Source organism: Mastigoproctus giganteus, chromosome 3, assembly GCF_048544385.1.
Source record: "Mastigoproctus giganteus isolate SK-2022 chromosome 3, ASM4854438v1, whole genome shotgun sequence".
In the NCBI taxonomy this organism is placed as follows: domain Eukaryota; kingdom Metazoa; phylum Arthropoda; class Arachnida; order Uropygi; family Thelyphonidae; genus Mastigoproctus; species Mastigoproctus giganteus.
Window position 1 is genome coordinate 218,171,663 of NC_143577.1, and position 26,739 is coordinate 218,198,401.

General features: G+C 36.9%; 1 protein-coding gene across 2 annotated transcripts in view; it reads left to right on the top strand.

The window, feature by feature from the left end:
- The window catches only part of LOC150088725 (coronin-1C-like), a 244,800-nt gene that overhangs the window by 106,881 nt on the left and 111,180 nt on the right, over nucleotides 1-26,739 (top strand). For both annotated transcript variants that reach the window (XM_090369628.1, XM_090369627.1), the window contains exons 5-6: nucleotides 17,473-17,589; nucleotides 25,335-25,439. In XM_090369628.1, coding sequence (XP_090225754.1) covers nucleotides 17,473-17,589; nucleotides 25,335-25,439 — 222 coding nt within the window. The remainder of the gene's footprint in view (nucleotides 1-17,472; nucleotides 17,590-25,334; nucleotides 25,440-26,739) is intronic.

Consider the following 26,739-nt stretch of genomic DNA (forward strand, 5'->3'; position numbering starts at 1 on the left):
TACAAAATCATTTGAGCATAAAGACATGTAAGGCCCCTGGAGTTGATAGTACATAACCAATAATTTTGGGGGAGGCCACCAAGGAGTATATTGAACCATTGAGGTTAATTATCAGGTCATGTTTGGATCCAGGAGAGATTCCTTTGGATTGGAGAAGCACCGACATATCACCAATAACTATAGATCAGTTAGTTCCCTATATCCATGAGCTGGATATAGGGAACAGTTTCGGCATAGTTTATTTTGATTTATTTCCTCATGAAAGATTACTGCATAAGCTGGAACACATTGGGTTTACTGGAAAGATTATAAAATGGATTGTTGGGCAGCTGCAGGGCAGAAGGTAGAGGGTTGTGATTAACGAATATTCTTCAGATTGGCATAATTCCCCCAAGGATTGATTTTTGGACCACTGTTTCTGTTTTTCATAAATGACATTGACAAAGGGATAGAAGGTATAATGTCAAAATTTGCAGATGACATAAAGATTGGTAGAGTTTTTAATGATCACTGTCAAGCAACACTCCCTCAGGATGACTTGAACAGGCTGCAAGAATGGTCAGAAAAGTGGCAGCTATGTTTTAATGCAAGGTCTTACACTTCTTGAGGAATTGCAATTCTAAAATAAATTGTACACTTGGTGGGGTTTAATTAAAAAAAAAAAAAAAAAAAAAGAGGAAGAAAGGGATCCATTAGTTATGATAAAGGCAGATATGAAGTTTTCTGAACAGTGTAAACGTTCAACCAAGAAACACCATGGTGTCCTATTGATGATTTATTGAACATTATCCTGTAGTGATAATTAGGTCATAATTCCACTGTATAAGGCAATTGTAAAACTGAACATGGAATACTATGTCCAAGTATAGAGACCATATCTAGATAGTATGAATCGGAGCTGTACTACTCAATATGTTCTACGTTGATAATAATATTAGCATTGATAATAATAATAACCCCTCTTATTATTTTACTAGAGACCATATCTGAAAAACAACATTGAGCTTCTTGAAAAGGTCCAAAGACAGGAAACTCGAATGATGATTGAAAAAAAAAAAAAAGGGCAACCGAACAAGGAAAGACGGATTATATGAGCTACAGAGCTTGTCAACCAGCACCTTGGAGATGACCTGATTGAGTTTTATAAGTCTAGTCTCTGAGAATGGCTTCTTCAGTTTATCAGTCTATTGACTGGTTTGCCCCTTTAATGAGCTGGCTCCATTTCTCCTGGTCTTGTGCTAGATGTTTCACTTCTGCATAGCCCAATTTCCTTCAGAATTGTATTTATGTTGGTGTTTCTTGGTCTTCCTTGTTTCCTTTTTCCCGGTATTTTGCCTTTCAGCACATTCAGTAACATCCCTCTATGCCTCATGGTGTGTCCGATCCATTGCAGCCACTGTATTCTGATTCTTCTTAGCAATTCTCTTTCTTCTCGTACACATTGTAAAACCATGTTATTACTCATTTTTTCTGTCCAGCTAATCTTTTCCATTCTCTACCAGCACCACATCTCAGAAGCCTTTATTTTTTTCAAGTTGGTTTTGTTTAATGTCCATGTCTCTGCTGAATACAAAGCAATTGACCAAATGTATGTTTTCATAATTCTTTTTCTTAGGTTTAGTGATATATTTCTTTGGCTTAGTAAAGAGATTTTACCTCTAAATGCTTGTTTTGACATTGCATTTCTTGAACTGATTTCACTGTGGCAAGATGAATCTTGTGTTGTAATCTGTCCTAGATACAGTGGTACCTTGGTTTGCGAGCATAATTCATTCCGGAAACATGCTCGTAATCCAAAGCACTCGTATATCAAAGCGAATTTCCCCATAAGAAATAATGGAAACCCAGATGATTTGTTCCAAAACTCAAAAATTTTCATATACTGTAAAAATGATTAATACAAAATACATACATACCTTTTTATATTTTTAATATTTAAATTTAATATACATAAAGCAATCGAATTTATTAATTATTGGGTAGGACGACTTTCACTGTCACTAATGGAATCACTGCTATCTGTTGACTTTTTCTTTTTGTGCGACTTTAACAAGGAACCTATCCAATAACACTTGCTTTTGCCTCCTTTTGAGGATTTCATGGAAATATGACATTGCATTGTCGTTAAACAGCTTCATCACTCGCACTATTACAAAATGAGGAGGCACGCTTGATACACATAAACAAAGCTGCGCGCGTGTAGCAACTGAATAAACAACACCGTAAAGGCAGAGATACACTATTCACACCTCACATTTTACTAAATCACATTTCTAGGGGTTACTACCATAAAACAATAAAAACAATTTCCAGTTGCGTTCCTGCTAGTGGAATCTGTTATAAACTGGTAGTAAACTCGATCTAATTGCATTTGCGATTATACCGATAGCTGGAATTGTGTTGGTTTTTTTAAGTTATTATGGTGAAATGCCCTTCACTGATATAAAAAACATAAATACATTTTCAGAATCTTCTCTTCATTCCTATCGTGTTGTCTTTGGTTGGGGTGATTCTGCGTTCAACTGCCATTTCTTGTAAACACAAAGGCGAATCGTGCAAAAGCGAATTCGGTTCGTGTTATACAAGATATCGTTCCCCTATTTATAAATTGTGTATGATCGAATTCGTGTAGTGTAAACATGTGTTATACGAGGACTGACTGTACTCGTATTGCAAGACCTCGCTCGTTTATCAAGTTAAAATTTATTAAAAATTTTTGCTCGTCTTGCAAAACACTCGCAGACCAAGTTACTCGCAATCCAAGGTACCACTGTATTTGAATTTTGTTACCTGTTTTATTTTTTCTCCATCAGTTTCAATGTGAAATTGTTTTGCCTTTTTACTTATCATCATCTTTGTTTTATTAGTGTTAATCTTCATTCCATATTTCTTCACTTTCTTAGTTAACTGTTTTAGCATATTGGATAACATTCTTGGGCTATCTGCAAGGATTACTTGATCATCTGCAAACTTGATTGTGCTAAGTGTTCTTCTGCCTATCTTTATACCTAACTTTTTACCATCAAATGCTTCTTTCACTATTAATTCTGCAAATATATTAAATAAACCTGGGGAAAGCAGGCAACCTTGCCTAACTCCTCTCCCTATTTTTGCTGTTTCTGTCAATTCTCTGTTTAACCTGATGATGGCCTTTTGTCTTTTATACAAGTCAAGTATTAGCCTAATTAATCTTTGTGGACACCCCATGTTTTCTACTAGAGGAAAAAAAAAGCTCATTTCAAATTACCATGTCAAATGCTTTTGCATAGTCAATAAAGAACACATACAGATTCCTGCCATTGTTTATCGTTCTTTCACCTAAGAATCTTAAAGTTCCTATTGCTTCTTTTGTAGATAAGTTCCTTCCGAACCCACATTGTGTATCCTCTAAAAAGTGTTCGATGTAGGATTCTATTCATATTTTTATGATTTTTAAGAGAATTTTTGATGCATGTGATATGAGGTTGATGGTTCTGTAGTTTTTGCATTTGGTTGGTGCAGATTTTTTTGGTACTGGTACTATGATGGTTGTACAGTGTTCTTCTGGCCATTTTCCTTCACTTATAAGCTTTCAAAATCAATCCAAATAGATATTGCTTGACTTGATCTCCACTGTTCTTTATTAATTCTGCTGTAATATTATCTATACCAGGAGCTTTGTTGTTAGAAAGTAACTTTAAAGCTAGCTCAAATTCTTCTTTTAATATTTGACCTTGTTTTAAGTTTTGTTGTTCTCCTTTATCATCATATTTCCAAGTGTAACTGCATGGTTCATGTATAGATCCTCTATATACTTTCTCTTGTTCTTTTGCACCAAGAATGGCATTATCATTTTCATTTCTGATTGCTCTGGAGCGAATTCCATTACATTTTCTTGTTATTTCTTTAATTTTCTTGTAGGCCCTATCTGTTCATCCATACTGCATTAAGGTTTCGATTTATTGGCATTGTTCTGTCCACCATTTATCTTTTGCTTTTCTGCATTCTCTATTAATGAATCCTTGAAAGCACAGCAATTATTTTTTCCATCTTCTGGTTTCATATTTTTGAAGATTCTTCTTTGATCCATTATTTGAAGGATGTCTTCTGTTATCCATGGTTTTCTTTTTGCCCTGTTTCCATTTCCCAGAAATTTATGAGCTGCTTTGTTTATAGTTTCTTTAATGGTGTTCCATATCTGGTCAATATTGTTTATCATATTTTCCTTATTTATCTCATTATAGCTGTTTGTAGTATTCTGGAACAGTATTCTTATTTCTTCATTCTTTAGTTTTCCTAGGTTCCATTTATTATTTATTTTCTTTCCATTAATTTTCTTTAGCTTTAGTTCTGTTATTTTCACCATTGAATGGTCACTGTCCACATCTGCTCCTGGAAAAGACATTGCTTTTTTTTTTTACCAGATTGCGGTATCTTTGTTTCACCAGAATGTAGTCTAACTGATATCTATGAGAATCTCCAGCATTTTCCCACGTATACCTACGTCGTAGTGGCACCTGAAACCAAGTGTTGGCCACTACAAATCTTTCTTGAATACAGAAATCAATTAGTTGTTGTCCCCTCAAATTTCTTGCTCCTAGCCTGAAATCTCCAACAATATTTCCTTCTCTTTTGTCTCCCACAACTGCATTCCCATTATAATTACAGGTAGTTCTTGATTTTACGAGTTAATTTGTTCCTAGTGCATGCTCGTAAAGCAGGAATTTATATTTCCCATAGACATAAGGTTAAAAATAGGGGTTATGTTCTCAACAATGAAATTAGTTAGCTAATTAGTTTGTTTAAACAATGATTGATTTATTGAAAGAAATGAAAATGTAGCCTGTAAAATCAAGAAAATTATAGTAATAGAGAAATTATTTACGACTTACAAATGTTAATTAAAGAATGTTTATTCTTCATCATCATTGACTAAATGCACACTTGTTGATCACTCATTATTGGCTCGGCACTCGTTGGTTTGTTGCACAAGAAGCCATCTTCAGAAAAGTCAAGAGGCATTTGTTTCCAAGATAATCTTCTCTTTTAATTATAAATTTCACGATTGCATGCCTAAGGATTTTTTTAACGGCACACACAAATTGCAACTAACACAATTCACATGGAGTAACAAGTTTACAAAGCTTAAAAAAAAAAAAAGAATGAAGAGAAGATTCTGAAACTTTATTTATGCTTTTTATACGATTGAAGATGTCAGTAAAGGGGAAACACATTTCACCATAATAATGCAAAAAACCACACAATTCCAGCTATCGGTATTTTTGCAAATGCAAGAAGATCGAGTTTGTAATTGCTTGCAGTAACAGAAAAGCCCAATAAATCAGAAAGTGCAAATTGTTTTTATTGTTTTATGGTCATGACCTCCAGAAATCAGAAATGTGTTTTAGAAAAATATTACAAAGGCGTTTAAAATTGATTCTTATAACAGAACATATGATAACGATGAAAGTGTAGTGCATTTTAATGATTTGAATTCGTAAATTATAACTAATATAATTTACAAACCAAGCACTCATGACCTTTTATATGGCCTTAAGGTCACGTTCGTGACCTTAAAAATGATAGATAAATAGCTTAGTTACAGCAAAAATTTCAACTTCCAAGATCTTGAAATGGATTACCAAAAAATAATGTGTTATTGGGTTCACATTATGATGTTTTCACGATACGATGGTGTCTCTGAAACTGATTAATATCATAAAGTGGGGCACACTGTATTGTATATCTATGCACGTGGTTTGGAATGTGGTATTTATGAATGTTTAACATTCATTTTTTTGCAATTAATGTTCATATTTTCAATTTTGTTGATACTTGGGGGAAAAAAACTCTTAAACCTGGGAACTTGTAAAGTGAGAACTGCCTATATATTATCATTTGATTTTGTTTTTCTCAGAAGTTCTTCCAATTGTTCGTAGATCTCTTCTACTGTGTCTTCATCGCTGTTTGATGTAGGCATGTAAACTTGTATTAGTATAATATCAGCTAGAGCTGCTGCAAGACGGGTCATTATAATCCTGTTACTGATTGTTTCCGCATCTGTCAAGCGTGGATGAAAAACATTTTGACATAATAATTGCAACGCCTCCGTGACCTTTATCACTTTCTAAATTTATTATTTTATATTCTCCGCTGAGGAATTCTACATCTTTCCAATGGGTTTCAGCCAGTCCAAGGACATCTAGTTTATTCCTTTTCATCTCTCTTTTGATGTTCTCTAATTTTCCAATCTGTAGCATAGTGCATACATTCCATGTTCCAATTCCAAAACAGGGATTTTGCTTGTTGATGGCCTGGAACGCCCTGCTACTTTCCCTGTCGGGCCCAACATCACGTTGCCTATATGCATTGTTAATCCCAGAATTGCCAGTTACTCTAATTCCTCTTTGACTGCTCATCATTGGTTTTCTTGGGAAAAGAAAAAGTAACAGGGCGGTTTCCCCTCGCCTTCCCTGCAGGTAGTAATCTTCACTGTCTGAGGCTGTGGTCGCTGTCATTGGCTTTTAAGAAGCTCTTCTGCCACCAGACCTAGGTCTCCCAACCTGCCTTGTTGGTGACCACTGCACAAACCCAGTTTCAAAGCGTGTTGAATATGGCCTTGCACAGTCTCCCGTCTCTCATTAGCACCTGACCTAGTTTCCCGCTGGGGTTATAACTCAACCTTCCGCTACGTTGCTCAGGTCCCAAGGTTCACAGGCGTGTAGGTGAGAGTGGAATTGGGATGGAGAGGCTAGGTGATTTTATAGAGAAATCATGTGTTCACATGCACACCCCCTTGAACCCCTGGGACAATGGCTAGTAAAATGAATAAAGGCCGAATTTTCAGTTATAAAGAATTCCAGAACTAGGGCCCATAAATTTAAATTACAGGGGAAGAGGTTTAGACTATAGATTGTAGGAAGTTTTCTTTTAGCAAGTGAGTCGTCAATTGTTGGAACAATTTGTCTTCGCAGATACTTGAGGCTTTCAGTTTAAATTGATTCAGAAGTCAACTTGGATAGTCACGTGTGTGAGGAGGGAAGCACATAATATGTATTTTCTTATCTACTCTTTTTTTTTTTTTTTTCCCAGTGCAGCAAAATCCTGTGGCTTCCTTTCACTATATGGTGAATACTATTACTATAACCAATTTGCTTGTTTCTTTTAAATGTCATTAGCATTAGCAAAGGTACATGATGCAAGAAAGCAAGCTTATATAGCATCAGCCAAAAAAAAAAAAAAAAAACCTTATTTCACCCATTCACTTGCTCCAAATGTTTGTCAAGTTCTGCCTTGAATTTATTTAAGCTATCAACTTCTACAATGACAGATGGAAGTTTGTTCCAGCAATAAACTGCTGGCTAAAGGCAAACTTTTGTACATCTATCCTACAACTGTCTTTTCTCAATTTGAATTTATGCCCTCTCAGGTGATTATTCTGAGCAAGAGGAAGAATCCCATCCACATTGAGCATGCTCAAACCATTCAAAGCTTTGTACACCCCAATCAGATCACCTCGCAGGTGCCTAGTCTCCAGACACTGTAATTTGCAAAACTTAAGCCTTTCTTCGTAAGAACAACCCTTTCTTCCATTCACTAATCTTGTTGCCCTTCTCTTGACTCGTTCCAACAGCTCTACATCCTTCTTAAAAATGAGTCCTCCAGACCTGTATACAGTACTCAAGGTGTGGCCTGACCATTGCCTTATACAAGGGGATAACCACCTCCTTATCCCTGCTAGAAAAATTCCTGTATATCATTGACAAGACACCATGAGCTACTCTTGCAGACCGTCTGCACTGCTCAGAAAACTTCATATCTGCTTGCACAATTACACCCAATGTTTTAATTGGGGGTAATTGCCATTGTCATGCCAATGTTTTAAAAATTCATAGCTCATTAATTCAAAGTACTGAGTTCATTGCTCCTAAATATGTTGAAGAATCTTATTTGCTTTTATTTTACAAACAGTTTTCAAATGTTCCATTTTGGAAATTGTTTACCACTAAACCAGAAGGATAATTCTGACATAGTTATAGCATATCTGTTACTGAGATCTTGGGGAATCTAAAACATGAGAAGATTCTGTTCTTTTGTTCAGCGAGTTACTTTATTGCTGCATGTGACTACATGGTGCACAACTTTTCATCGAACAAAGATGTTCTTATAAATGCCTAGGTAGTAAAAATTTCATCAATTGGTAGTGCAAAATTTTCAAATTTGAAATTTTTTGTGGATAAGTTCCCGCCACTTTAGAGCATCATCTTTGTTGTCATTAAAGATGATGCTTTAGATGTTTTTTAGCATCAGTTCTGTCAATTTCAGTGTGAGATCCTATCCAAAGCTATGCTGCTCAACAAAATTAATAAAACAAAATGTTTCTCTTGAATATTTTATCGTGAATAGTCGCCGAAGAGGAATATTTGATATAATAAGCATCCTGGCATGCAAATTCCAAGGATCCAATAGATATCGATCTACACCTTACAGAGCTGCACATTATGCAAATTATTTATGCCTATAAAAACATGGATTACAACCACATCACTTCATTCCTGTTTTTGACGTGAATACGTCTTTAAAATTGGTCCGGTATGGGGGGGGGGGTCTCTGTGAAAACTCTAGCGACCAAAAAAATGGCAAGATTTGTGGCATTTATATCTCGTAAACTATAAGTGATAATCTAATGATTTAAATTTTGTTGAATAGAGGGTTTATGTCCGTATCTAAGATGGTGGGTAGCGGGGGTGTGCAGCAGTGAGGGGGATGGGTAGCGCTTGCTTGTGAATACTGAAAATGGCGATGCCGCACAGCGTTTGGGCAGTGTAACTTTGGATTGCAAAGAGATAGGACGTTGAAATTGGTGTTGATTTGTAGAGAATAACAGGATCTACAATATTATTTAGCAATAATAACTGATAAAATAAAATTTGTCAAGTTATAAGCTGATAAGTGTGCTGAGTTGAAGAAAATTTTCATAATGTTGAAAAAATTGCAAAAGAAATATGAACAAAAATGTAAGAAACGTATATCATTGGAAAGAAAAATTCAAAAGTTCAACTTGAAGTACGTTTCTACATCGCCCACTACTCTGGGCAACACTTGTATAGCTTTAACCTTTGTAAGAAACATCAATGTAAATACTATGCCATATGTGTCTTACTTCTCCTATCATCGGCCTTTGATAAATAAAATTATACTTCACTTATTACCACCAAGGCTTTATTCATTTACATCTTACCCTTCCTCTAATAACACAAAGACGGATTCACGCCTTAAACGATTGCGGTTGTGTCCCTATACACAACCCACCCCAATTTTGTTTTTGGCTTGCTCAGTGGTTAGCCATATCTCCAGTACTCAGGATGGCAAATCATCATCCTTTAGATGATTCTTTGAGATGGAGGGCCATTGGATGACTTGAAGCCGGCAGTCACAGGTGGAGGTGACACGTTGGCTTAATGTGTCATGCATTATCATCTTGGCACTAGTGAAGCAGTTTCAGGAGACAGGAACCATTACAAGAAGAGCTGACCAAGGTTGCCCAACGGTCAACCAGACCAGACCACTATCTGGCTCTAACAGCAAGATGGAATTCTGCAACGTCCTATCATCAACTGTCTCTTGAGGTTGCCACTGCTACAGGTGAAAGCATTTCCAACTGGACTGTGCTAAGAAGGCTCAATTCAAGTGGACTCTATGCAAGGAAGCCAGCAGTTTGTATCCCATTAACCCCCAAACCATTGCAGAGCTCATCGAAACTGGTGCCATGAAAATGTTACTTTGAGCTCTGAAAATTGGGGTATGATTCTGTTCTCATCAGAGAACAGATTTCAGCCTTTAAACAGTTTCTAGACATTATTTCATTTGGAGATGAGGAATGTGGTACCATCCCTCCAACATCAGAAAAAGGGACACTTATGGTGGAGGCAGTGTTCTCGTGTGGGATGAAATAATGATCAATGGTCGCACCCCTCTTCGTGTTTTTGATGGGGTACTGTAACTGTGCAGAAGTACCGAGAACAGATTCCCAAACCCTATGTGCATCTTTTTTAGGGGTGTGGTTGTGCCAGGCTTTCTTTTCATGTACAACACCACTGCATATAAAGCTCAAGTGGTGGAGGAATATCTTGAAACTGAAGATATCCAATGACTGCCATGGCTAGCACGATCACCAGACTTAAATCCGATCAAATATGGGTGGAATGCCCTTGGGTACTGCATTGTACACCGACAGCCAACTCCTTGGTCACTTGGTGATCTAAGGTCTGCATTGGTGGAAGAATGGGATTTGTTGTCGGGCGGAGGATCATACGTGCCGTACTGATTTCATGTGACCATATTTCGTATTGCTTTCTGTAGTGTGACCTTTTTTGGTAATTCTTATACAGTCCTTATAAATGTTCCTTATACCTGTCCAACGTTTCTCGCTGTCTTCTCATTTCATTGTTATTCTTTAGTACACCACCATACCAAATTTTGCCTTTCTTCATCGCAAGATGCATGAGTTACACCACGTTTTCTGTGTTCTCTCTTAATTTTGTCGAGCAGTGTAGTTGTTGTTGTTGTTATTTGGTTTTTAGGAGCATTAGCAACTAAGGCCATATTGCTCCTGGAATATGCGGTAGTCATTCCCTGACCTTTTCGCATCCTCCATATTTGGTGATCACGGGCTCAGATGCAGGAGCAGCAGTGCGTAGCACACACTTCTTGATTAGACCGGGGTTCAAGCCTGTTACCACCAAATACGGAGGATGCGGAAAGGTCAGGGAATGACCACCGCATATCCCCGGAGCAATATGGCCTTAGTTGCTAATGCTCCTAAAAAACCAAATAATAACAACAACGGGCTCAAACTCCGGTATAATCAAGAAGTGTGTGCTACACATTGCTGCTCCTGCCCACCTGGCTATGGGGGGCCCCTAGCAGTGTAGTATGAAAGAACAAAAATAGATGTGCAGTGATCCTTGTTAGAGAACTGACGTACAAAGCAGTTTGAAATAATATAAAAAAACTTTCACCCGTTTCTGAAGAGAGGAAATTCAACAACAGTGTCTTTCTTGAAGCAATCCAAATCATCTCATGTCTAATAGATTATCCAAACTATGAATACACTGTAAATCCATAGGCAGAAAAATATTTGTCTAAGTGTGTACTGCATTGGTGAGCAATCATGTGCCTGTATTTTGTTAGTGGTTTAATTTCTAGTGCAGTGTGGACTTTAAAAAATCTCCTGCTTTTTCCAAAAAATCTCTTATTTTCTTCCTCTGTTTTGAGAAGCACTTCTGCTTTTTGCACAAAGCGTCCAGTGTTTCACCTGTTTTGGTCCAAAAACTTCCTGTTTTCCTACTGCTTACAAATGTCTCATTTCCAGCCTTTTGAAAGTCAAAGGTTGGCAGCTACGAAGACTTCTTAATGTAGGATTCTGTTGCCCCCTCCTGACAATTTATGATCATCCCATGCATTTTCCTTCCCTGCCATTAAACTCATCAGTTTACATTACATCCATTTTGGTCTAAACCTTGAACAGTACCTTTTAATTAGTATAAAAAATGTGGGCTCTTATAAATTTTTTTTTTACACCACTATTCTACCAGTCTGTGTAACTAGACTGGTAGAATAGTGGCAACCACTGATAAGTCTGTTTAAAAAGAGGTTAGAAGTAGTGAGAAAAGAAATATGGGCACTTTTCAGAGTTACAAACTGAAAAAAAGTATAAGTAATCTCTAATGCATGCCAATGACTCATGTTCAAATCCAGTTCATGATCCAAAAGTTCACCTCCCATTCAGCATTTGCATTTGTATCAACTGTAGTTGATCCCACTGAAAGAATTTTATGAAATGTTTTATCATTATAATTACCTTTGCAAAATCAAATTTCTATCCCTTTTACCCTTGACAGCACCTTTTTCTTTGAATAACTCCAACATCAATACACTATGAACACAAGAACCAAAAGGTGCCTTTACTTGAAGATTCTTTATAATGGTTAAATCATTGCTATTAAGAATATTGCTTTCTTTTGTTGTCTCTCTAAGTTATTATAGAAACAGTTATCTAGCAAATCCAGAAATTTTCTGCTACTGATTGAGATGACAACCCACAAGTTCCAATCAATATGTGGAAAGCTAACCCCCCCCCCCACAATAAGACATTTTAATATATGCTGACCTACTCTGTTTACTGTATATCAGTTTGTTACTCATCATAACCATTTGATTTATAATGTACTCCACTCTCACTCTTGTTTCCAGCTCTCTCATCTCTCATTTCTATTTCCTAATGCTTATGTCATTTGCATATTTCTGCAAACATAGACATGTCAGATTCTTTTATCCCTTTTGCGTCATCAAAAGATGCCATGTTGGAGGATGAGTTATATTGGAAATGTTGTGTATATATAGTGGTGGTTGTAGGTCAGTAATGTAAAACTGCTTAGGAGCAGCATTCATTTGGAGCAGTTTAACTTTGCCACAATTACAGTATATCCATGGAAATATTCCTTTCCTTCTTATTGTATGGCTGTGACCACAAGAATTTCACATTTGTTTCAGTTGCCATTAATGAATTAAACTCTAATCCAACGTTGGATTATAGGAGAATGAGACTTATTTTTTCCTTATAGAGCTAGTTACTGGCTGCATTATTGCCACTCTGTTTGCTCTCCCCTTTTACTACTTTCTGTTGTGGAGTCTCACACTTGAAAAATTTCTTCTGTATCTTCACTGTTCTCTAAGAATGAGTGGGGACTCTCCAAAAGGTCCCTACGGTTGTATTACAATGCAGTATTTTTACCAATTGTGACCTATGCAGCTGGAGCCTGGTTCCATCGGGTAACTCTTGTAAAGATGTCAGACAAGCTTGGAACCATCCAGAGGTCAATGTTAATGGCAATCTGCCGAGTGTGTAGAACGGTCTCCACTCCTGCCATTCAGGTCATTGCGGGAGCACTTCTGCTCGATCTACATGTCATCTTCCGAGGGTTGTGCTTCCGAATTACGAGAAATATCCCAACAAGGATCCTCGACATTGAGATTAATCTGGATGCTGACCCCAAGGCTGAGATGACGCGTTGCTACAACAAGCTCTTCAACATTTGGCAAACTCGATGGCATAATTCAACACTGGGCATTGTCACAAAAAGATTCCTACCTGATGTAACCTACACTGCTACTAAATCTGTACAGTCTTGGTTCACCCCTTCACTAGAAACATCATACCTAATTACCGGACACGGATCCATGAATGAAAAATTACACCATCTGGGACTCCACCCATTGTGGAGCCAGAGAGAACTGGTGGCATGTACTGTTTGAGTGCATTACGTATGCTGATCTGAGACACAACCTTGTCAGCTGTACACAGATCTCTGACGAGCATCTAGAGCTCTTCCTACAGAACCCTAACAACCTCCCTGCACTGTAAACCTACTCAGCTGAAGTCTTTAAGCGCAGACGAAGAATTAACAGGCCCCCAGTGGCAAACATCGAGGACCCAGCAGTGAACTGAAACCGACCATGTATTTCACCCCCCCCCCCCCATCCTGCTGCATGGGCTGTGGAGCTTGTTTCTGTGGCCTGTGTTCAGGAAGGAAAACACCATCTCTCTCTCTCTCTCTCTTCCCCCACCCCCTTTTATTTTTTATTTATTTATTATTATTATTATTTTTTTATTTTTTATTTATTTATTATTATTTTTTTTATTTATTTATTATTATTATTATTTTTTTAATTTATTTATTATCATTATTATTATTATTTTTTTGTTGTTGTTTCGCGTTTTACAGTGACATTGGTTTTTTTATTTATTTATTTTATTTTTTTATTTTATTTTTTCTTTCTTTTGCACCACGGGAAAATCTAAATATATATATATATATATTTTTTAAATTAATTAATTTATTTATTTTATTTTTTTTATTTTTTTTTCTCTCTCTCTCCTCTGGAGTGGGCCCCTAGAGGAATCTGGCCCACCTTTTGGCAACATCAGGTGGATCAGAGTCTCGTATTGAGACAGTACGTGTTTAGCTGAGACTGGCCCACCTTCCCGTGGTGTGGACGAGTACCCAGAATCATCTGTCCAGGTGACTGATGATTCTGGGTAGCCAAGTGGCCAGAACAGAACAACAGAACATACACATAATACACACAAACCAACGTCACACACATATCTGGCCCATTTGTAGAGATACTGATCTTCACAGAGATACGAGGCAGAGTTGAACTAACGTTCTAGGAGCCACCCCTTACAAAAACACATGTCCACATGTATCTTCACTGTATATCAGTATTTCTGATTTAGATCTGTGACTTATATCTGCAAATAATTTCTTTAGGCCACCAACTAAAACTTTAATATAGTATTAATTTTATTAATATAATAAAATTTCATCCTATTAAAAATTTTCACTTTAAACATAAAAATATAAAGACATTGTTTCTTGATGCTGGTCACAGTATCTCTATATGAGTTAATTAATATTCGTAATCTTCCTAGGAAATTGATTTAATGAATGATGCCCTCTTTTGCTTATAACAACACTGATCATATTAAATTGTTATCAGTGGTATTAACAAAAATTTCCAAGTAAAATAAAAAGGAAAATTTCCAAATAAATAATGTAAAGTTTTATTTAATATTGGAATTTGAGTTAACACATCCAGACTGCCAAACTAAACTTCTGCATTGGTTAGCTGTGTCTGTTTATATAGAAGTATTAGGTTGAGTTTAGTAGACAAATTTTTGTTTTTCCTTAATTTGTTTCAGTCAATGAATTTGGTCCCAGAGAGACTGTGCATAGCTCGTGGTGTAGAATTTTACAAGGATGGGATACATTTAAATAGAAGGGTATGCAAGAATATTTGCTGATACTTTCAGTATAGTATTAGATGGTTGGAAAACTGCTGGTTTGAAGAGGGCAGATATACAGATTAATAGTAGCTGCTGCAAGCAGAGGTGCAAGTGATTCTTGCACATAGTTTGTTAGGACATACAGAAACTGGAAAGCATGGTATTCTTGGTGGATTACAAGCCCTACTGGGAATCTTCACGAGACAAGCAAATACTTGGACTGTGTTACAGTTACTAAGGCAAAAAGAAGTGTGTATATTTGCTTGTACAAAGGGTACTAGGAAAGTTTTGCAATATGACGCAACAATGAATCACAGGAAGCTGCTTGTTGCTGCATGTTGAGACATGTTCATACGTGCATAGTAGCCACCACGCCAAGTCGATGGGCTCAGTTATTCATTAGTAGTGAGAGTGTAAAGTGCTTGCGATGGCATCGTGGTCACGAAATGAGATAAGGACAGTTTTGCGGTATAATTTCGTGCATGGTTTAACCATAGACCAGTGCTTAGAAGAAATGACTCTTGCACTAGATGATGATTGTCCACATCGTACAACGATATTCAGGTGGTATAGAGAATTCCAAAGGGGAAATTTCACTCTGGAGGATTCTGAGAGGCCGGGAAGGCCACGAACGTCAGTTATGGAGGAAAACGTTACTGCTGTGAGGAAAATGCTTCACGAAAACAGGCGAGTGACCTACCAACAGATAGAGGATACTTTGGGCCTAAATGCACCAGCAATTCGTTCGATTCTGCAAGATCATTTGCACGTGAAGAAACTTTGTTCTCTCTGGGTGCCGCATCAACTGACTGAAGAGCAGATGACACGACGTGTGACTTGGTGCCGGGAGATGTTAAAAAAGTTTGATAAGGGACAATCTCGGTATGTGAACAACATCGTGACAGGTGACGAGACTTGGCTGTACTATCAAGACAGCGGATATTACGATCTGCCCGTAATTGTCAGAAAATCCCGATCTGTAAAGAAGAAAATGATAGCTGTATTTTACAAATCGAGTGGAATTGTGGAACGTGTCATTTTGGACACGCAGAAGACAGTAACAGCTAAGTGGTATACTGAACAATGCCTGCCTAAAGTCATTGGATCTATGAAGAACCTGTGGCCAAAGTCAAGAATGGACACCTGGTACCTCCATCACGATAATGCTCCAGCTCACCGCGCCAAAGCCTGCACCGAATATTTGACCACGACAGGACTGAAACTTCTCGAGCACCCTCCCTACAGGCCAGACCTTGCTCCCTGCGACTTTGCACTGTTCCCGCATGTGAAAATGAAGCTAAAAGGGAGGCGGTTTTCCAGTGATGAGGACCTTCTACGGGCTTGGGACAACGAGTGTGCTTTACTCCCTAGTGAAACTTGGCAGAACTGGTTTAAAGATTGGTTTCGGAGGATGAAGAGGTGTATTGAATGTAGAGGAAATTACTTTGAAAAAATTAAATAAACAAAGCTGTATTGCAAAACTTTCCTAGTACCCTTTGTACATATGTTAGGAGTACAGTAATCAAATTTGATGAATTTGAAGTACTGGTTGAGTCACCAAAAAAAGACACAGTACCATTCAGACATAAGGGATGTGAATTTGAATATGATGAGTACAGTCTGTACTGAAAGTGAAATGGCACCTGTGGTTTTCCTCACTGTTCAGTTCATAAAGTGTTGGGTGAAAATTGTAGATTCTTCAAATGCAGTAATGTTAGTAGTGTGTTGGTTTATGTGATTCGTTATTCCTGCAGACCCCTTACATAAAGTCAGGGAATGTAAGAGGAAGGAAATTAGCATCTGGTTTGTGGGAATTCAAGAGAGAGCAGATGAAGCATCCCATGAAGAGGTGATAATAGTCTTGAAGGTCCTTCTAAGAAGGTCAGTGAATAGCCAGGAAGAGCTTATACAGATGCTGTATAAGCAGAGACGGATCAAGCCAAGTGGGGGCCCCAAGCAGTAAACATTTCGGGGCCCCTTTTCCGAATTATGATCGTTTTTCTTACAAAAAAATCTCATTATGAAAAATAGCGGCCTGTCAGGGCAATTTGCTTTTAAACTAAAAAAAATTACAAACCTCAAATTTTTATTTTATATGTAGCCCTGTTTCCGCATATCATAAATCGTATTTAAATTTAAATCAAATTATTATTTTGGTAGGGATCGATTTTTTTTTTTTTTGTGTAATTAAAAAATATATATATTTACTTAATTTGGGCCTATTTATGCTATACTAGTTTCATCCCCTGATGTCCAGTTAAAAGTTAGAATCCCGCCAAAACTCAAATAAATTCCCTTCAAAAGCTTAAATAATACTGCGTTATAGGAGGGTTGATTGTATACAAAAAAATATAATTTTCCTCGAATCCTAGTGAAAAGACATTTTAAGACCTCGGGCCCCTTAGTATTCCGGGCCTACGCATCTGCTTAGTCCGCTTACCGCTTAATCTGCCTCTGTGTATAAGCTTGCATCCTTGCAACATTTGCCACTACTAATATTGAAACTAAACAACAATTTTTATGAGTTTGTATATACTGTTTTTGTGTTTAATTTTATATTTTTCTTAAATTTTTGATGCATTGTGTAATACTTATTTAAGAGTTGTTATGATCTGAGTTAGTAATTAATTGAAGTATTTCAGGAAGCCTTAGGACATGAAGGTGCAAAACCACAACGTGCCATTTATTTAAGGAGTGGTCTTATTTTTACCACAGGTTTTTCACGAATGAGTGAACGACAGTATGCCTTAAGAAGTGAAGTGAGTAAACTCCTTGTTGTGTAATTTTAAAAATTTTGAATAAACCATGCTATCAAATAGGCTGTTTCTACTTGTAAAAAATTTTATGTACATTTTCACTGACCACGTAATATGCTTTGAATTATTCTGTGTTTGAGAAAGCATTTTATATTTTTATTGTTTTAGTATTAGTATTGGCCATGTGGTGCAAGGAAGCCTAAGGCTTATGCTGCACCAGCCAAAAAAATAAAAAAATAAAAAATAATAATACAGTAGATGTTCAGAATAATGGCATCTTCGGGGATTCAAAGTGCCATTATTTCGATTTTTCAGTTATCTAGAAAGTTTTAGTTCAAATATATTTAATACAGAAATAGAGGCTAAATAAGAAATAGGGAGATTAAGAATGCAATTTTATTAACTGCACATTAAAAACATAAACATGTTGACAATCCAATGTTATATTCTGCCATTAATACACTCCTGCTTATGCCCTGTTCTATTTTCTTTATTATATCAAGTTTAGTCTGCGCCGGTAGCTTCTCTGTGTGAGGTTTATTATCATCACCTTCCTCCCCACACTGGGTGGAAAAGGCCCGGGTTTGAATCCCGTCGATGACATGAGGAACTTTTATGGGCTTTTTTCACTCTGTGGCTGAGTTAGTTGGTCTCAGGTATAGATGGCAAGTTTTCTCCCCAGAAACTGAGGTTTTTTGTCCAGCAAAATAGGCAGATCGACCAGAGAACACATGCAATTTACAGACTCAATACACATGGGTATATAAATTAACTTTCCTGGTAATCGGTAATGTAATAGTGTGGATTATATCAAGTTTGTCACTAAGCTTTAATGTTGTTCTTCTTATCTTCTCTGTATGAGGTTTATTAACTTTAGAAGCCACATTGGGGGGGTTTTTAATTTAAAATAAATGTAAAACAGCAGTATAATCCGTGATATCAGTACAAAATTCACTTTAAAAATGGTGAACGTAAGCAAATACAGTAATCACGTGACTTGCCATTTTCTTTTTTTGGCACTGCAAGATATCTGCACTGTATGTAAACATCCTATCTCAATGTTCTGCTAGCTCAAATGTTCCATTATTTGGGGTGCCGTTATTTCAACAGTCTACTGTAATAAAATTAAATAAAATTAATAAATGAAAAGGAAATAGACAACCTATGCATTTCCCTTCTCCTGTAGGTAACTATCCAGCTGACCTTTGAATTTCCCCAAACTGTCAGCCTCAACTGCCCATGTAGGTAACTTATTCCAGTAATTTATAACTTGCTGGCTAAAATAAAACTTCCTGCAATCCAGTCTAAACATCTCCCGTAACCTGAATTTATGGCTCCTAGTTCTAAAGTCATTTATGGTCGCGGGTTCGAATCCCGCCTCGGGCTTGGATTAGAGTAGTGCAAAAACCTTGGGAGGTGCATTATGGCCACAGAAGCTGATGCGGCAACAACTAACAAAAAAATAAAATAAAATGAAAAATAAAGTCATTTATAACCATGAAAATTTTGTCCTCATTCATTTTACTTTTGCCTCAGAGCCTTAAACACCTCAATCAGGTATCCTCTAAGGTGCCTAGTTTCCAAGCTGTGCAACCCACACATTCAAAGTCTTTTCTCATATGGATGCCCTTTTGCCGATCTCACTAGGTGGGTTATCCATCTTTGGACCCTTTCAAGAAGATCGAAGTTTTTTTCGTTAGGTGTGGTCTAACAATAGCCTTATATAATGGGATTATGATGTCCTTATCTCTACTAGCAAATGTTCGATAAATCGTTGAGAGGACACCATGGGCCTTCCTTGCAACCTGTCTACAATGCTTGGAGAACTTCATGTCTGACCCTATCGTAACTTTCAAGTTCCTTTCTTCCACTACTGACTTTAGTTCAACCCCACCAAGTGTATAAGTTATTTTGGAGTTGCTGTTCCCCAGGTGTAAAACCTTGCATTTTGCAGGGTTAAAGCATAGCTGCCACTTTGCTGGCCATCCTTGAAGTCTATTTAGGTCACTCTACTCTGAAGAAGTTCTGCTTGGCGGTGATCATTAACTACTCTACCGATCTTTACATCATCTGCAAATTTAGACATCATGCCCTCTATCTCTTTGTTGATGACATTTATGAAAATCTAAAACAACAGTGGTCCCAATGCTGATCCTTGGGAACTCCACTTCATATATTAACCCAATCTGAGGAATAACCATGGCCATACTTACACTTCTTGTGGCCCGAGGTGCTAAGCTCTTGCAGGGCTCTCTTTAAAGATACCAGATTAAAAAAAAAAAAAACGTTGCATATGATCAGATATAGGTTGTGTATATGTAGGTCATGTGTGGCCCGCGTGAGGTACGCTAATACTTTCCAGTGGCCTGCTGCCCAAATGAATTTGACACCCCCAATATAGAGCATTATTTTCCCTCACAATAAAAAATTTGTTTCAGTATAGATCAATGTGCCACTGCTTCCCTATCTTGGCAGAAAAAGTGTCATCTATTTGGACACTGAAACAACTTTTGAAGATGGCAAGTTCCCTATATAAGAGATTGATATTTACAGAAGCTCACTTATTTTTCCTTTTCATTACTTATTTAAACTTATTTTAACCAGTGTAATATCAAGAAACATCATGACACAATAATTATTTAATGCATGCGCATTTATTTTACATTTTGGATGCTTTTGACTTTGTTTTTAGGTTTTTTAGCTGCACCAGTGATTCAGACCATATTGCACCATTTTGTATTATGCCTGTATATGAGTTTGTTCGCGAGCCATTTTGAATGTTGTGATGTCCGAGAAACTCAGAATAATTCATGTGGGAAAACATATGCTTGAGATGGCTAACTACAGCCTCAGTTGAAGAGACCTTTAAATTGAATAAGTTAAATTAAACAATAAATTGAATAATTTGAGTACTTGAAGAAATCCTTGATTGCGCAATTCTGTATTAACTCTATTTGTTCAGTATGACTAGTATGCCAAAGCATATGATAAAATGCAAATAGTTGATTACTTCAATGAAATTATGTAGAATTTTCTTACAATGCTCAAAATTCAATTTTTTTTTCCTTAAAAAAACAGCTTTAGTTTGACCTTCAAGTTTGGGAAACAAAAAAAAAATCACAGGGAAATCAAATGGAGGACCACAGTGATGGAGTGCTTTGTAAGAAATTCTTAAATGGAAAGTACCAAGTGTGCAGGGACATTATCATGATGCAAGTTCCAATTCTTTGAAGCATACTTTTCCAGCCATTTTATCCGAACAACAGTACACAATTGCTGTAGAAATGGTTTGGTAGTATTCCTGGCCTGATGTTTGATCATGGAGGGACAAATTCATAACGAACAATGCCTAGTGAGTCAGAAAATACGATAAGCTTGATCTTCACATTTGATTTGAGATTGTCTTGCTTTTTTTTTGGAACTTCAAGAAGATAGTCTTTCTTTGAGAGGGCTGGGCATTTGTTTCAGATTATAGCTACATACCCATTATTTGTCACCAGTAATGTTGGGAGAAACTTTGTGTATTATCAGCAGCATAGTTCCCTCTAATTTTTTTTCCTGGGTGCATTGAATGAATATCACTTTTTGCACTTACCTGACACCGTTAAACAGCTGGTTGCCATAAAAAATAATTAACAATTATAATCATCAATAATAATAATTACATGTGATTTTTCCACCTCTATTGGAAAAATAAGCAATCTAATAACAGATAATTATAATTATTTTATTAAATAAATCTTACGAATATAAAATTAACTTTATGAAACTATCCTTGGCAGTTTGACAAATTTTATAAGCAGAGTGAATGTTTGGAAAATAATGCTTATACACCCTTTCATTCTTTACATGAGAGTAAAGACATGCAATCTCTTATTGGTGTGGATGAGGTACATTTCCCTAAAAATATTTCTTTGAATTGTTTGTGTTGTGGTTCTTCAGAGTTTTCCTGCACATGTAATTCCTAACCATATGTTGCAGACAACATAAAGATTAGGAGAGTGTTAATGATCAGTACTAAGCAACTCTCATTCAGGATGACTTGAAGAGGCTTCTAGAATGGTTAGAAAAGTGGCAACTATGATTTAATGTAGCAAAATGCAAGTTCTTACACTTGGGAAATAGCTTATACACTTGATGGGGTTGAAATAGTAGAGGAAGAAAGTATACTGGGAGTTACGATACGGGCAAATAGAAAGTTTTCTGAGCAGTGTAAACAGGCGGCCAGGAAAGCCCATGGTGTCCTATCGATAATTTATCAGACAATATCCTTTAGAGGTAGGAAAGTTATAATCACACTGTAAGGCAGTTGTTAAGACTGCATTTGGAATACTGTGTCCAAGTATAGAGACCCCATCTGAAAAAAGACATTGCACTTCTTGAAAGGGTCCAAAGAATAGCAACTTGCATGGTGACCATATGAGGAAAAACTTTGATTATATGGGCTACAGAGCTTGGCAACTAATTTTATAAGGCTTTGAGAGGGGATTAGTAAAATGATTGAAGGCAGAATTTTCACTGTTATAAAGAATTTTGACACTAGGGGTGATAACTTCAAATTACATGAGAAGCGTAGACTAGATTGTACGAAGTTTTTTTTAGCCAGTGAGCTGTGGATTGATGGAACAAATTGCCTTTGCAGATAGTTGAAGCTGGCAGTTTGAAGAAATTCAAAGCTCAGCTGGGTATTTACTTACCTGAGGAGGAATGCACATAATTTGTATTTTCTTATCTACCTTTTTTTTTTTTTTTTTTTTTTGTTTCTGTTGCACCAAAAACCTGTCGCTTCCTTGCACTATATGACTAATACTAATCAGTATAAAGCATAATTTCTATTCCAATAATACAAATATGAAAACACTTTACGAGAAGGAGTCTCTGGCAGGCTGGCACTACATTCCAGAATGTAGTGCTTGCTCGAAAAAACTGCTGCTTAAAGGGAACCCCGATCAGCATTATCACATTGATTAAAAGTCTGACGTGCAGGAACCTGCTGCTCTCTCTGATCATCAGTGGGGATGTGAGGCACAGACTTGTATGAAACACATTACATTCCCAAATCTTGTGTGAAAATTGATTGACACGTTCCATAAGAAATGAGACATGTTCCATAATTTTATCAGCAACTTCATGGATAGTTAAATATCCGTTGTTCCTGATTAGATCAAGAACATGAGCAGTTGAATCATTGGTTTTTGAAGTTGAAGGGTAGCCAGAGCTCAGAACACTTTTTATGGACAAGTGGCCCTCTTTAAACTTTGAAGAATATTGAAAAGTCTTCAAACAACACATAGCTCTTTTCCAAAAGCTGTTCTGAAGATTTGCCGCTCAGTAAATCATTTTAACATGCTGCTCAAAAATTATTTTAAAATGTGATAAAACATGTAAAACACATTCTATTTAGTGATTTAATGTAGCAAAATGCAATTCAGACTGAGGGTAGATGAATGGGTGATTCATGCATTATTATTTCTAGATGAGTTACCAAACAAGTGATTTACTGTGACACCTCAATTTGAAGATACAAGTAAGTCCCTGAACTTTTTGAAGAAATTCAAAGGTCAGCTGGATATTTACTTACCTGAGGAGGAATGCACAATTTGTGTGGCAATGTCTGACATACCCATGTATGTTTACAGCATTTTCTTATAGAAATAATGATCTTAGCCCCCTGTAGATCCTGAGCACTTTCAAATTGAATTTTTAACTAATATTATAGAGAAATGTGAACAAAAATGAAATGGAATTGTTTGTTTACAGGCTTGTTGATGCTGTTATTTCATATTGCTGTAGTTACAACATAACCAACTGATACAAAAAAAAAAAAAATTATAAAACCTGCACAGCTAAGTAGTTCCATTATTTGTCTGCAGCCGGCATCATGTCTATAAACTCAGTAGCATCCCCTTAGTTTCATTTTCAGCCCAAATGATAACTGATTTTTTAGTTCAAGTTAAAAATTATCCACCTGGCTTAACATAGAGTGCAAGGAATAGTAGAAATGTAAAAAACATATTTTTCCAAAAAAAAAAAAAAAAAAAAAAAAGGGATTATTAAAAGCAGTATGACATTTTATGTTAGCAATGCTGGCACTATTAAAGTTTTTGGAAAAAATTATTAATGTGTTGCCAATTTTATAAACATTTGAATTTTGCTTTTTCAAAAATCTGTTAAAAAAAAATTACTATATAATAGTCTTCCAGTTATCAGGATGTTTTGAATGAATTGCCTAAGTAATCAAAAACCCGGATAATCCACAAAATGAAAGAAAATCTTGTAAATGTTGTAACAGAAACATTAATTTATTTTCATATGCATTCATATTTATGAAAGCATGCTGCAGAGTGAGGAAATTTAATAAAATTTAATATGGACATATAATTTTGGAAAAGGAAAACTGAAGTTTGCCTCTGCCCTTAGTTTGTCCTTCTGCAAATGATACTACATTCAAAGTATTATCTTGTCAGAAAGAGCACCATAGTCTTGTTGTTCCACATTGTTGAGTAGTGACTCATTAAAGTTGACACTCTAGCACCTTTTTCCATATTTATTGTTGCGCTAAAGTTTTCGTTCAGTTGGAAAGACTAATTCTTTTCTGTTTAATGTGATGGATGTACATGGACTCAAAAAACTCTGAGAATGTTAAATTAAAATTAACCACATATTAGTAAATCTTTTTTTTTTTTATGAAAACCCCAAACACGAAAGGTATCAAAACCTATAGTACTTAGTACTGTGCATGGGTTGATAATAATAAAGAGCAAAAGGAGAAGTATGGGGGGAGGGGGATGCAGGAAACTTTGCTCAAGAGACTAAACATGGGTTTCACCACTTCAAGCCTCCAATAAGCAAAGTGATGGTATTTCACCGGTTGATGAAAGTCATCTACCACCTGAAAGCTGAGAGTGAGCTAATAGACAGAAAACAGAAGTGGGGAAAGCAGTTTCGGTAGCCAGGTGAGCAGGAGCAGCAGTGCGTAGCACATGCTTCTTGATTAGACCGGGGTTCGAGCCTGTGACCACCAAATACGGAGGATGTGGAAAGGTCAGGGAATGACCACCGCATATCCCCGGAGCAATATGGCCTTAGTTGCTAATACTCCTATATAAAAAAAAAACCAAATAACAAAAACCAAAAGCAGTTTCCGAAAAATTCAAGGTTCCTGTCTACCTACCTGAACTAAACAGTCCTGTTGATTCTACATGGTATGCAAAATGCACTACATTTTGTATACCATGTACACCATGCACTTCAATACAGGATCAAATCCTATGTTAATTTTCAGTAGCACTTTGGTTTTGGCTTCAATGTCTCTCATTCCTCACTTGTGCATTGGAAATTTAGCAATAGCAAAATAATTACTTTTGGATAATTCTTTCTTTTAATAAAGAATAATAAAGAGCAAAACTATGAGGCACATAATTTAAACTATATCTTGCTATTTTACCCCAAGATACTGAATGGTGTACACAGTACATCTTTTGTCTTTTTTTTTTTTTTTTTTTTGTGTCCATGCTGTGTGGTGGGGGGTACTAACACTGGTGCAAACATATATTTGTAAAATATTTTTCTAAATGTTCCAAAAGATATTTCTTGAGAAGAACTATTTTGAATTTAACTTTTATGAAATATCTTAGGTATCCTTAACTTTTCTCCAAGTTTCCATAATAAACATTCATTTTCTTATGAAATACTGGTTGATAAAATATACATCTTTTTTAATTCTTTTATTTGTTGTTATTTTTTAGGCTGCTCTTTCTGAACCAATAACTCTTGAAGTCTTGGATACAAGTAATGGAATTCTGTTCCCATTTTATGATCCTGATGTTAATCTTCTTTACCTCTGTGCAAAGGTATTTTAGTAAATTTAATTTTATCAAAAGGTGATACTGATTGCACTGGTGTGTGTGCGTGTGTAGTGTCAAACGGCACCAGGGGTTCCCCTTATCTCCGCGTGCTATACATTGTGGGTGTGAAACAGAACACTGTCAATGCCAGAGGTTTAAAAGTATATGGATTTTGTATTTGTGTAGTGTCGTGTACCATTGTTCATCAGGTCATTTAGCCGCTGGACCCCTAATGGGACCCAACGTGCCCCACTCCGCCCCGTGGAGGCAGACCAGGTACACTACTTAGTTATTTACTCTGGCAGGTCCTGCCACCTAATTTCCTGAGATTTCAGTGGCAAGGAACTAAAAAAATAAAAAAAAAAAAAAAAACCGCTATAGATAGGGGTCAGCCAAAACAAAGGGAGTACTAGTTGGGCGATTTGATGTTGTTAAGTTTTTGGGTGTAGGGCTCAAACAATTTGGAGTTGATTCAGACACTAGTTGTAAGTTAGAGAAGGGGAGGGAGACTGAAGACTGGGGGGAAAAGACAGATATGGGGTCCATAGGGAAGATGACCCCAAGTCAGTGGAGCAGGCCCATGCCCCACCAGAGTGAAAAAGAGGGGTGGCGAGGGGGAGGACACCAGGGATGAACTCCCCCTCCCGCCAGGGAGTGGAGGCAAAGGACCACACAAGGGAGCGTGGCTAGGGAGGCCTAAAGGCAGCAGCTGAGCTGTGCTGGTGTAGGTTCTGTCACTCCTGGGACGAAGGAAGGAAGGAGTGTTTTTTTTTTTTTTTTTCTCTTCTCCTGAGAGGACTGTCATATCCAGAAAGTTTCTTACTTTGATCTTCAATGGGTGGTGTTTGGGTGCCTAACCCGTCTAACAGTGGAGACAGACTGTGCAAACTCTGTAAAGGTGGCATAGCGCTGCTTGTCCATTATAATCAGGTGCTCACAATGCCGGGGATTTTCTTGCATTTTAGTGGCAAACTTTAGCCGGAACTCGTCATATTCATGGCAATCATACATCACGTGATCCCATGTTTCTTCAGCCCTGCAGTGACACAGCGGATCTTCTTCTATGCCTAGGGATGTTAGCTTCGCTTTAAAGGGTCCATGGCCTGTAAATAGAAATGTAGTATGGAGGCCTGGTGAGTACCAGGGAGGCGGCTTTGGACTGATGAGGTTCACAGAGGGAATGAACGTTTTGGTTATCAATCCTTTGTTGGTGGTGTCCCCTGTCTCTTGCCAGGTCCTGTACATAATTTCAGAGATTCTCTTCCTTTCCTGTTTGGGGTTGTTATCAAGGTTAAGAGTGATGCCT